The 13,514-nt window shown below is 47.9% G+C and overlaps 1 protein-coding gene across 1 annotated transcript in view; it reads left to right on the top strand.

Moving 5' to 3' along the window:
* The window catches only part of LOC119964708 (lutropin-choriogonadotropic hormone receptor-like), a 213,856-nt gene that overhangs the window by 88,099 nt on the left and 112,243 nt on the right, over positions 1–13,514 (top strand). The window contains exon 4 of the mRNA XM_038794622.1: positions 10,370–10,444. Within this exon, the coding sequence (XP_038650550.1) occupies positions 10,370–10,444 (75 nt within the window). The remainder of the gene's footprint in view (positions 1–10,369; positions 10,445–13,514) is intronic.

Below are 13,514 nucleotides of genomic sequence, written 5' to 3'. Positions count from 1 at the left end.
TTTGCAGCCCCGCTCTCCTCACTGAGATCTCTCTTTACAGCCCCACTCTCCTCACTGAGATCTCTCTTTATAGCTCCTCTCTCCTCACTGAGATCTCTCTTTGCAGCCCCGCTCTCCTCACTGAGATCTCTCTTTACAGCCCCTCTCTCCTCACTGAGATCTCTTTGCAGCCCCGTTCTCCTCACTGAGATCTCTTTTTGCAGCCCCGCTCTCTGAGATCTCTCTTTACAGCCCCGCTCTCCTCACTGAGATCTCTCTTTGCAGCCCCGCTCTCCTCACTGAGATCTCTCTTTACAGCCCCTCTCTCCTCACTGAGATCTCTCTTTACAGCTCCTCTCTCCTCACTGAGATCTCTCTTTGCAGCCCCGCTCTCCTCACTGAGGTCTCTTTGCAGCCTGGCTCTCCTCACTGAGATCTCTCTTTACAGCCCCACTCTCCTCACTGAGATCTCTCTTTACAGCCCCACTCTCCTCACTGAGATCTCTCTTTACAGCCCCACTCTCCTCACTGAGATCTCTCTTTACAGCCCCGCTCTCCTCACTGAAATCTCTCTTTACAGCCCCTCTCTCCTCACTGAGATCTCTCTTTACAGCCCCACTCTCCTCACTGAGATCTCTTTATAGCCCCTCTCTCCTCACTGAGATCTCACTCTTTACAGCCCCACTCTCCTCACTGAGATCTCTCTTTACAGCCCCGCTCTCCTCACTGAGATCTCTCTTTACAGCCCTGCTCACCTCACTGAGATCTCTCTTTACAGCCCTGCTCTCCTCACTGAGATCTCTCTTTACAGCCCCACTCTCCTCACTGAGATCTCTTTGCAGCCCCGCTCTCCTCACTGAGATCTCTCTTTACAGCCCCACTCTCCTCACTGAGATCTCTCTTTACAGCCCCTCTCTCCTCACTGAGATCTCTCTTTACAGCCCCACTCTCCTCACTGAAGTCTTGTTCTACATTCCAAGCAGGTTGATAGACTTGCAAGAAGCTTTGATTGTGCAAAATTAAAACCTCATTCTTGGCTATGCACTGATAGAACAGTGGGTTTTGATATGCCCGTGTTGTTTATTTTCATAGCATGGTTACAGCACAGAGAGGCCATTTGGCCAGTTACATCAATGCCCGAACTCTGGAAGAACTCTGCTGCCTTTTCCCTGTAATTCTGCAAATTCTTGCACTCCAGATAATTGGGTAAAGTAGGAATGGAGACAGGAGGAAAAACATTTTCACACATGATGTATGATCTGGAATGTACTGTCTACGTACTGTTGGAATTGTGAGTCTATTAATCACTTAGTTATTTTATTTTGTTTTTATTTAATTTAAACTTTATTTAGCCAGGGGCGGGATTCTCCCCTACCCGGCGGGGTGGGGGTTCCCGGCGTAGGGGATTGGCGCCATCCACTTCGGCGTCGGGCCTCCCCAAAGGTGCGGAATTCTCCACACCTTTGGGGGCTAGGCCCGCGCTGGAGCGGTTGGCACCACGCCAACTGGCGCCATAACCGGCACCAGCGGCCTTTGACGCCCGGCACCGGGGCTGGACGAAAGGCCTTCGCCGGATCACGCAAGCGCCGGTGCATCAGCTACCGCTGACGTCACCGCCGGTGCATGCGCGCTGGGGGATTCTCTTCTGCCTCCGCCATGGTGGAGGCTGTGGCGGCGGCGGAAGAAAAAGAGTGCCCCCACGGCAATGGCCCGCCTGCCGATCGGTGGGCCCCGATTGCGGGCCTGGCCACCGTGGGGGCACCCCCCGGGGTCCGATCGCCCCGCCCCCCCTCCCCCCCCCCCCCCCCCCCCCAGGACCCCGGGGGCCCGCTCGCGCGCCGATCCCGCCGCCACCAGAGGTAGTTCAAACCTCGGCGGCGGGAGAGGCCTCCCTGCGGCGGGTCTTCAGCCCATCGCGGGCCGGAGAATCGCTGCAGGCGGCTCGCTGATCGGCGTGGGGTGATTCCTGCCCCGGCCAATTCCCAGGTGGTGGAGAATTTCTGCCACGGCGGGGGCGGGATTTTCGGCCGCCCTGGGCGATTCTCCGACCCTACAAGGGGTTGGAGAATTTCGCCATTGATGAGTCATTTCAGAGCCAATTCTCATTTATAATAATCATAGAATTTACAGTGCAGAAGAAGGCCATTCAGCCCATCGAGTCTGCACCGGCCCTTGGAAAGAGCACCCTACCTAAGCCCACAGCTCCACCCTATCCCCGTAACCCAGTTACCCCACCTAATTATTTTTTTGGACACAAAGGGCAATTTCGGATGGCCAATCTACCTGCACATCTTTGGGCTGTGGGACGAAACCGGAGCACCTCGCAGACGTGGTGAGAATGTGCAGACTCCACACAGTCACCCAAGCCTGGAATTGACCCTGGGACCCTGGAGCTGTGAAGCAACCATGCTAACCACTGTGCTACCATGCCGCCCAAGACTTGGCCAAGAGACTAAAGCTGCAGAATGTACAGAATGTTCCACAATACAACTCATTTCAACACTAAAAACAATAACATACAAATTAGCAGTGAAAGAGAATTGAAAGTTTAATAAGTATATGTTAGGAGGGAAATTGCAGGGGATGGGCACAATGGAAATGTGGAACTTGTTCAAGGAACAGCTACTGCGTGTCCTTGATAAGTATGTACCTGTCAGGCAGGGAGGAAGTGGTCGAGCGAGGGAACCGTGGTTTACTAAAGTAGTTGAAACACTTGTCAAGAGGAAGAAGGAGACTTATATAAAGATGAGACGTGAAGGTTCAGGTAGGGCGCTCGAGAGTTACAAGTTAGCTAGGAAGGACCTAAAGAGAGAGCTAAGAAGAGCCAGGAGGGGACATGAGAATTCTTTGGCAGGTAGGATCAAGGATAACCCTCAAGCTTTCAATAGATATGTCAGGAATAAAAGAATGACTAGGGTAAGAGTAGGGCCAGTCAAGGACAGTAGTGGGAAGTTGTGCGTGGAGTCCGAGGAGATAGGAGAGGTGCTAAATGAATATTTTTTGTCAGTATTCACGCAGGAAAAAGACAATGTTGTCAAGGAGAATACTGAGATACAGGCGACTAGACTAGATGGGTTTGAGGTTCATAAGGAGGAGGTGTTAGCAATTCTGGAAAGAGTGAAAATAGATAAGTCCCCTGGGCCGAATGGGATTTATCCTAGGATTCTCTGGGAAGCTAGGGAGGAGATTGCTGAGCCTTTGGCTTTGATCTTTAAGTCATCTTTATCTACAGGAATAGTGCCAGAAGACTGGAGGTTACCAAATGTTCAAGAAGGGGAGTAGAGACAACCCCGGTAACTATAGACCAGTGAGCCTTACTTCTATTGTGCGCAAAGTCTTGGAAAGGTTTATAAGAGATAGGATGTACAATCATCTGGAAAGGAATAATTTGATTAGAGATAGTCAACACGGTTTTGTGAAGGGTAGGTCGTGCCTCACAAACCTTATTGAGTTCTTTGAGAAGGTGACCAAACAGGTGGATGAGGGTAAAGCAGTGGATGTGGTGTATATGGATTTCAGGAAAGTGTTTGATAAGGTTCCCCACGGTAGGCTATTGCAGAAAATACAGAGCCATGGGATTCAGGGTGATTTAGCAGTTTGGATCAGAAATTGGCTAGCTGGAAGAAGACAAAGGGTGGTGGTTGATGGGACATGTTCAGACTGGAGTCCAGTTACTAGAGGTGTACCACAAGGATCTGTTTTGGGGCCACTGCTGTTTGTCATTTTTATAAATGACCTTGAGGAGGGCGTAGAAGGATGGGTGAGTAAATTTCCAGATGACACTAAAGTCAGTGGAGTTGTGGACAGTGCGGAAGGATGTTACAAGTTACAGAGGGACATAGATAAGCTGCAGAGCTGGGCTGAGAGGTGGCAAATGGAGTTTAATGCAGAAAAGTGTGAGGTGATTCATTTTGGAAGGAATAACAGGAAGACAGAGGGCTAATGGTAAAATTCTTGGTAGTGTGGATGAGCAGAGAGATCTCGGTGTCCATGTACATAGATACCTGAAAGTTGCCACCCAGGTTGAGAGGGTTGTTAAGAAGGCGTACGGTGTGTTAGCTTTTATTGGTAGAGGGATTGAGTTTCGGAGCCATGCGGTCATGTTGCAGCTGTACAAAACTCTGGTGCGGCCGCATTTGGAATATTACGTGCAATTCTGGTCGCCGCATTATAGGAAGGATGTGGAAGCATTGGAAAGGGTGCAGAGGAGATTTACCAGAATGTTGCCTGGTATGGAGGGAAGATCTTATGAGGGAAGACTGAGGGACTTGAGGCTGTTTTCGTTAGAGAGAAGAAGGTTAAGAGGTGACTTAATTGAGGCATACAAGATGATCAGAGGATTAAATAGGGTGGAGAGTGAGAGTCTTTTTCCTCAGATGCTGCTGTTTGGCATGAGGGGACATAGCTTTAAATTGAGGGGAAATAGATACAGGACAGATGTCAGAGGTAGGTTCTTTACTCAGAGAGTAGTAAGGGCGTGGAATGCCCTGCCTGCAACAGTAGTGGACTTGCCAACACTAAGGGCATTCAAATGGTCATTGGATAGACATATGGATGATAAGGTAATAGTGTAGATGGGCTTTAGAGTGGTTTCACAGGTCGGCGCAACATCGAGGGCCGAAGGGCCTGTACTGCGCTGTAATGTTCTATGTTCTAAGTATCAATCAACAGAGCCTTGGCCTTATCTTCTGAAGGCTTCAACTGAATCCGCCTCCACCACACTCTCAGGCAGTGCATTCCAGATCCTAACCAGCCACTGCCTAAAAGAGTTGTTACTCATGTGGCGGTTGCATCTTTTGTCATTCACCTTAAATCGGTGTCCTCTGGTTCTCGACCTTTCTGCCAGCGGGAACAGTTCTTTGCCATCCACTCTGTCCAGGCCGCTCATAATTTTAAAAACCTTTCACAAGCCTCATCTTCATCTTTGTGAAGGAGAAAAGGCTCAGTTTCTCCAGTCTGTGTAATTGATATTTCTCATTCCTGGAACCATTCTCATGATTCTTTTCTGCACCCTCTCTAATGCTTTCACATCTTTGCGGAAGTGTGGCATCCAGAATAGATCATAGTATTCCAGCTGAAGCCAAACGAGGTTCATAATACCTTCCTTGCTTTGGTTCTCTGTGCCCCTATTTATAAAGTCTATAATCCCAGTTTATTAACCACTTTCTCAACCTGTCCATTTCAGATATTTGTGCCATTTTATGTTGCACAAGTATTTGACTTGATTTAGATTCATTGTTATGCACTGGGCGGCACAGTGGCGCAGTGGTTAGCACTGCTGCCTTGTGACGCCGAGGATGCCGGTTCGACCCCAATGCCGGGTCACTGTCCTTGTGGGGTTTGCACATTCTCCCCATGTCTGCGTGGGTCCCATCCCACAACCCAAAGATGTGCAGGGTAGGTGGATTGGCCACGCTAAATTGCTCCTTGATTGGAAAAAGAAGAATTAGGTACTCTAAATTTATTTTTAAAAAAGATTTGTTGTGACGAGTACCGAGGTACTGTGAAAAGTATCATTCTGTGTACAGTCCAGACAAATTGTTCCATACATGGAAATATAGAACATATGATAAAGCTTTGACAAAGAGTCATCGGACTCGAAACGTTAGCTCCTTTCTCTCCCTACAGATGCTGCCAGACTTGCTGAGATTTTCCAGCATTTTCCCTTTCGTTTCAGATTCCAGCATCCGCAGTAATTTGCTTTTATAGAACATATGATAAATACATGAGGATACATAATGAAAATACACAAACTTAAACAGCGATGTGGTATATGGTATATAGTGCTACAACTGTAGAGAAGATGCGCAGGAAGATCAATTCAGTCCATAAGATCAGTTCAGACCCTATAATGGTCATTCAGGAGTCTGGTAACGGTGGGGAAGAAACTGTTTTTGAATCTGTTAGTGCATATTCTCAAACTTTTGTATCTTCTACCCGATGGAAAAGCGAATAACACAGGTGGGAGGGGTCTTTGATTATGCTGCCCACTTTCCCGGGAGTTGTAGACAGAACATGTACTAGGTGTACATGGTGTTTTAACATTTTTGTAGAGAGATGGGAGCTTTAGGGCATTCTAGGACATTGACCCCATTATTTCATAATTGCTTTTTCTCATACTTGGTTTAAATCGAGGAAGAAGAGAAGGATGATCAGGAAGAACTTTGGTGCCAGACAAGAAAAAGGCCTGGAATAATAATCCACAGTAATTCAAATTCCACCACGGTAATTTGAGAATTTGAATTCAGTTTTTTAAAAATAAACTCACTACTTGGCACATTACAGATCTGAACATTATTCGATGGGAAACCCACCTGTAGCGATTTCGCTAAAAAGAAAACCTGGCAGTATCTGAATGATAACCTTACCGACAGACTGCGGGATACAAGTTCCGCAGTTGTCCTCCCAATCTTCTGTTTCAACTTTAGTGTTAATGCAATTTTTCCAAAATTTCCCCTGGAGTTATGGCAGGAGGTTAGGAGGAGCGCTGCAGAGAACTTGCCACGCTGTTCTCCAAATTAACAAATACCCGTAAGAAAACAAAGTCATAATTCAATCTCCTTGTTCAGATTATCCGGCCCAGCTTTGATCTCAAATCTGCGAGCGTTTAGAGGAATTTCATAAAGCTATTTTCTAACTTTCTTAATTTACTATGAAGCGACAAGCAACGGTTTGGACTTTCCAGGCCTTCCCCTCAACAGGAATCTCATTGGAATTCCCACCAAAGCGGATTCTCGGTAGCGTGGGGCGTGAGCTGTGAAAAATGGCATAAACGTCAGCATGTCTGGAAGATCCTGCCGCTGGCCAATGTTTGAAATAGGAAGACCAAACCCACATGGAGTCCTCCAGATGTTGCCTTCACATGGACAGATAAAGATTTAACATGACCCCTCTTGTTTTGTATACTATACCTTTACTGTACATCACAACAGTTTGTCGTTTCTTTAACAGTCTGGGAATATTGTGCCACCAGAACCCCAAGATCGCTTGCTTGGTCCAATACCCCAAGTACATCTTAATTTAGCACATATTTCACATCAACCGTTCTTCTGCCAATCCAGTAACCTCAACACCATTTAGCAAACAGCGGACTTTGAATTCTTCATTCAGTGGCCCTGATTTACTCCCTCTGTAAACAATTCTAATGGTATAAAGCACAATATTCTCCCATTCAGTGAACATAATTGAAACCAGGCAACGTGGGGGGTGGGGGGTCAGATCCCTGTGTCGACTTTGTTGGGGAAGACCCATCATATTAAGTGCCAGTCAGGCACTTAGGTGGCCAGAGGCGGACTTTCCCCAGGAACATGCACCCTGAAAGCAGAAACCCAGCCAGTCAGAGGCCAGCAGCACATCAGTGTGCCTGTGCCACCAGGGGAACAGTAGTAGCTTCTGGAGATTCACACACCAGGGGCCCAGGATCAGCAAAGGACCCGCTCCACAGGTGATTGAGGGCAGGATGGAGGTTGTGAAGAAGGGGTGGGAGGGTAGGTCGGAAGAAATGGCAGGGGCTGGTTTTCAATGGACCCCCCCTTCCCGATGTTTTTTCCCTCAATCAGGCACTCAGCGACTCGCTGCCTGATGCAATGCCCTTTGCACCGCCCATCCCCGAAGAGCCAGTAAGTAAACATGACAGAGTTTGCTTATTGTGCTTCCAGCACAGCCACAAATCCTGCCCACACAAAGACCTTGATTGGCACCATGGCGGGAAGTCCATCCATGAGTTTCCCACCCCAGATTTAATAAAGATACAGTCACCACGAGGCATTTTCCGTGGGGATTAAATCCCCCCCAACCTCGCCTCCAAACTTGCCTCAGGAGAGGGCATTAAATATTCCACCCAACATGAACATTACCAAGGGAGATCTGCTAGAAGGTTAAAAACAAATTTTAGCATTGAAATTGTTATCTTAGTCTAATCTCAATCACATCATGAATTGTATTTTTAGCACACAAGTTAAATTCCATTTAAATGAATGGGTTGTCTCCTGAATGCTGTTTGTCTAATCTGCTTCTATTTGCTTGTTGGAAAACATTTGGCAGTGAATTGGCATAACTAAGCAATAATTCAGCTGTTATAGTAGATTGAAAGATGTTTTAGTCTGTTAGCATCCTTTATTTCAAAAAGCCTCAGGAGAGCAAGCTAAATAAATGTGGTGTAGAGTGTGTGCTGATTACTGACGGAAAGGATTGTTATTTTAGTCGGTGAAGATTTGTTTCTGTAGGTTATGTTAACATTCCCACATGCATTGTCCATCCCCGGATGTCTTGAGAAGATGCCGCATCTTGGACAGTTGCAGTCCTTATGATGGTGCTTCCATAATTGTGAGAAGGGACTTCCAGGGTATTGACCTAGTGAATTATGATATTTATTTTCTAGTTCTTGAGTATTTTCCATGAAGAAAAATCCATAAATCGGAAACTGGGGTGGGGTGAGCAGTGAAATGCATCCCAGTGCAAGTGCTGGGAATACCCTACCTCGGACTTCACACCTGACCCCCAATAAATGTATTGGGGAGGAGGGGGGGGGGCTTTCTTGATTAACATGTCACTGTTGGGCCACACCCATGGGGCACTTCTGCAGAGCTATCAGCTCCAGTGTGCCATAAAGTCTGATAAATTCTGCCAAGCAGTCAGAGGTTTTGGGAGAGGAGTTTCTGGTTCTCTACTCATGAAATGTCTGAATTAAGGGGCGGCACGGTGGCGCAGTGGTTAGCACTGTGAATGCTGCTATGCTTCGCCACTCTGGAATCAGCACACTGGACACTGTCGCCTCTATAGAACGGTGCAGACTGAGACAATGAAGCAGGAACTCTTGGCACAGATTTCCTTTCCCTAGCTTTATCCCCTTGATGTAATTTTGCCACATACCTGGAAACAATTATCGGTGTTTCCACATTTTACAGTGAGAGAACGCCAAGAAATGGTAGAGATTGGACAAAACTGGGTCTCCACCATTTACTGCTGATATCCCTCTGGACGCCAACAAAACCCCCAGGAACTTTGCCCTTTGGATATTTGCATTAATTTGGATATACTTGCTTGAAGCATTGCATCATCTATTAAATTCAAATGGAAGATCTCTGGCACTGGGTCAGTGAAGGTCAGATTATTTATTGAGAGCTATTGTGATTAAAAATAAAAGATGGCCTATGTGATATATGTTTTTTATTGACAGTACGAACAATATTCTCCAATTTTTCAGGTTACAGTGGGATAATATCAGCCTGGACTTCCCCACTCAATTGCTTTTTGCCAATCTCTGCTGCAGACTGTGCATGTGTGTTTTTTAATTTTTTTTAATGACAAGGCCAGCATTTGGTGCCCATCCCTCGGACTTAAGAGTCAACCACATTGCTGTTTGCTTGATGTCACATCATAGAATCCCTACAGTGCAGAATGCGGGCATTCGGCCCATCGAGTCTGCACCAACCCACCGAATGAGCACACCACCCAGGCCCAATTGCCCACCCTATTCCAGTAACCCCAGCTAACCTTTGGACACTGAGGGACAATTTAGAATGTCAATCCACCTAATCTGTACATCTTTGGACTGTGGGTGGAAACCAGAGGAAACCCATGTAGACACGGGAAGAATGTGCAAACTCCACACAGTCAGTCACACGAGGTCGGAATCGAACCCGGGTCCCTGGTGTTGTGAGACAGCAGTGCTAACCACTGTGCCGCCCCTTTTAGGCCAGACCAGGTAAAGACAGCAGATTTGCTTCCCTGAAGGAGTTTATCAAACAAAATGGGTTTTTAACAACAAAAGTTTTATGGTCCCCGTTAGAATTTTAATTCCAAAGTTCTAATAAATTCAAATTGGAGCATCTGCCACGCGCGGTGAGTGGGTGGGGGAGAGAATTAATACTTGTAGCAGCAGAGTGAGGAGGGAATAAAAAATGAAGGGAGGAACAAACATTCAGGATTTTCTTGCATTTTAAATATATTTTCAAACAAAAGATAATTTTTGCATAGTGAACCCATTAATTGATCTTACGTTCCATTCACATAATGCTCCATGTATCCATGACTGGCCCATGAACGGTAGCACAGCGGTTAGCATTGTTGCTTCACAGCACCAGGGACCTGGGTTCAAAACCCGACTTGGGTCACTGTCTGTGCGGAGTCTGCACGTTCTCCCCGTGTCTGCGTGGGTTTCCCCCGGGTGCTCCGGTTTCCTTCCACAAGTCACGAAAGACGTGCTTTTTAGGTGAATTGGACATTCTGAATTCTCCCTCTGTGTTCCCGAACAGGCGCCGGAGTGTGGCGGCTAGGAGATTTTCACAGTAACTTCATTGCAGTGTTAATGTTAGCCTACTTGTGACAATAATAAAGATTATAGATTATAAAAAAGGAATTCTAATTTATCTCACTTTCCTCTATTCAGCTCAATTCAGAATACAAAGCATCTGGTGAAAATTGATCAAGAAGCTTTCAGAAATCTACCACGACTAAGATACTTGTGAGAGAACCTAATTTGCCTTCGATTCTGAGAAGCATGTTTCCTACATTGCTGTTTGTATTTGATGCACCAATTGTGGTTCAAATGGTTTTAACTGTTCTGTTCAGTCTTCACTTTTGTTTATGTCCTGCTTCGACCTGCCAGATAGTGATCCCCTTGGCACCCCCTCGCCACCCCCCTGGCCAACCCCCTTGCCGAAGCCCCCTCCCTCCGACCAGCAGCACGGCTCCCGCCCGATTGTGGCGGCGCTGGACACAGTTCGCAGCCGCCATGCCGTGTTCCCGACCGCTGAGACCATGAATCAACCGCGCGGTCGGGAACTCGGCCCATCGGAGGCGGTGCATCGGGGGAGGGCATTCAGGTAACGTCCTGAGGCTGCCCCAACGGCGTGCGATGTGCTCCTCGATGATGCCGTTTTGGAGGGGGCGGGGCATACGAAAACAGGCACTGCCCTCATTTCCATCGTAAAGAGGGATTCTCCGCCTGATCGCTGATTACGGAATCGGCGTCGGGGAACGGAGACTCCCGCCCTAGGTTTCTAGCTATAAATGTTGCTGCGTTTTCCATAAAGGACTGAATAAGCACCGGGAAAGCTGGGGGTATCTTGTACTTATATAATATTTCTAGGGTAGAAACACATCCCTCTGCATGCTGGAGGCTTACGCACAAAGTCTGCAAGCACAAGTCCATCCATGACTTTAATAATGGTTCTTCTAGCGGGAAAAGATGAGCTGATCAGCATCTTATTAACGTTGTCCAGGAATATGTTCTCAAACCTCAAAACTATGGAACAATTCCTGTTATTCCTTCAATCTCAGGCATTTAAAACCCAGGCCTTTTCATCAACTAAGGGCAATGTCTCAATTTATCTTGTCATCTCTTCCATCCATTGCAACCTTGTTCCTATCTTGGATCTTCACCTTGGCTTCTTGTGAACAAAAAAATACTGATAGCCAAAATTAACTAGTTTATCCTCCGACCATCTGGTATTTGCATTTTAGTTCACTTTTATTTTCAGCCGATTTTGAGAAAAATGTACAACATTTTGCATGAAGTAATACATTATTACAGCACAGAATGGGGTCACCATTCACCCCATTGTATCTGTGTTGTCTCTGATTTATTCATTTAGTTCCTTTGACCTATTTATCCACTTGTGTTTTGCATTCTTGTTGCACCAATGTTTCAGCTGAAGTTTTCCATGTCCGAACTGTCCCTTGTGACAAAGTAAACAAATTCTCCTAGCCTCTCCCTTCATTCTTTTACATTTGTGTCCTCTGGTTGCGAACTCACCAACCAGTGGAAATAGCTTTTCCCAATTTATGTTATATAATGTTTTTCCATTCTATTCAACTCATTTGAGCAGCTGAACCCTTACACTATTTAAAGATATTTAGGGTAGATATTGTCTCCTTATTCTTCAAATATATGGGCGCGACCCTCCGGCCTCATTATGCTCTCTTTGAAATGAGGCCGGTGAATAGCGGGAGAGACCAAAAACGAAAACCGCGCCAGGCGATGCAACCGGCCCGCTCCCGTAGGCAAAATCGGGATCTCGCCGTAGCGTGGCGAAAAACCAATTATCACCACTTAAGCTGTATTTCCATACAATTAACGGGAGCCACTCCATATCCAACGGCCTCTTGTCATTCAGCAGCCTCCCCAGCGAGTGCTCACGCTGGCGCCGATTAGTACACCATTTGAAAAAGGTGAACCTAGCGGAAGGGCTTTAGTGGGGAATCGAGAAGGTGAGTAGTCATCTTTACTCACAGGCAAAGAGCCCTGGGGTGCTGGGCTTGCTACCCCAATGCTCGGTGGGGAGTGGGCGATCTCGGCTGGGGGTGAGAGACCCTCCACAGGGGTGGGTCACCATGGAAGGGAGAGGCGCTGAGGGGGGGGGGGCAACCCCATGCCAACCCCTGGATCATGTGTTCCTAGGGAAACCCTTGTCCCTGCCTGTCTGCCCCACCAACCACCCATGACCCCCACCGTCTGCCAAGGCCTCTGGCCTTGCGGCTGAAGGCCATTGCTAAAAGGGAATTGGCAATCGTGGTTAAGTGAGCACTTCACACAACCCAAGTTGATTCCCGTGCCCAGACAGGCCATTTAGCATAGAACATAGAACATAGAACAGTACAGCACAGAACAGGCCCTTCGGCCCTCAATGTTGTGCTGAGCCATGATCACCCTACTCAAACCCATGTATCCACCCTACCCGTAACCCAACAACCCCCCCCTTAACCTTACTTTTATTAGGACACTACGGGCAATTTAGCATGGTCAATCCACCTAACCCGCACATCTTTGGACTGTGGGAGGAAACCGGAACACCCGGAGGAAACCCACGCACACAGGGGGAGGACTCATGTGTGAGCCTTGCATCCCAATCAGACCGTGATGCCTGGACACTGTGCTTGAATACTGCGGGAGGCACACCACACATGCAGCAGCCAACATCCGAACATCCAGGGATGGGACACAGCTCCGGGGGCATCTTCGCAACTGGTGGGTGGGTGGGTGCCACGGGGAGGGGGAGATGCCTGGAGAGATGGGCCAAGGGTTCGGGGGTCAGCCCGCATTGCGGAAGAAGGTGATAGAGGCATCATACCCGTTGTGCACAAAGGTGTTTATTGTGATGGCAATTCCCCACCCACCCGATGGTGATCCCCCTCCCCCACCCCAACACCTAGCTCCCTCACCCTATCTATCCACCACCGCAACCCCCCCCCCCCCTGCCCCAGTGCCCTCAGAGTGATCCTCAATGTGCTTTCCCCTCCTAGCTCTACCACTACATCCTGAGGATTCACATCTGAGGTGGAGGCAGCCAGCTGCTTACCATGTCCCGTAGCCTTCAGTGTCCCTAGCAGTCGTCCTCTGGGGGCGCTAAGGCTGGAGGCCCCGGTTCACTTGTCGGTGGCATATGCACAGCCGTGCCGCTCTGTCCCGTGCGAAGGCTGTGAGATGCATCCTCGTCAGAGGGGTGGAACTCGGCGGAGCTGGTTTCCACCGTCACCACTCCCTGGGACGGGTCCAGGTTGGCTCTCAGTGCCATCTCCTCCTGCTTGGTGCC

Source organism: Scyliorhinus canicula, chromosome 1 (assembly GCF_902713615.1).
Source record: "Scyliorhinus canicula chromosome 1, sScyCan1.1, whole genome shotgun sequence".
Taxonomy (NCBI): domain Eukaryota; kingdom Metazoa; phylum Chordata; class Chondrichthyes; order Carcharhiniformes; family Scyliorhinidae; genus Scyliorhinus; species Scyliorhinus canicula.
The sequence above is the reverse complement of the archived record's forward strand: the minus strand, read 5'-3'. Positions and strand labels throughout refer to the sequence as shown.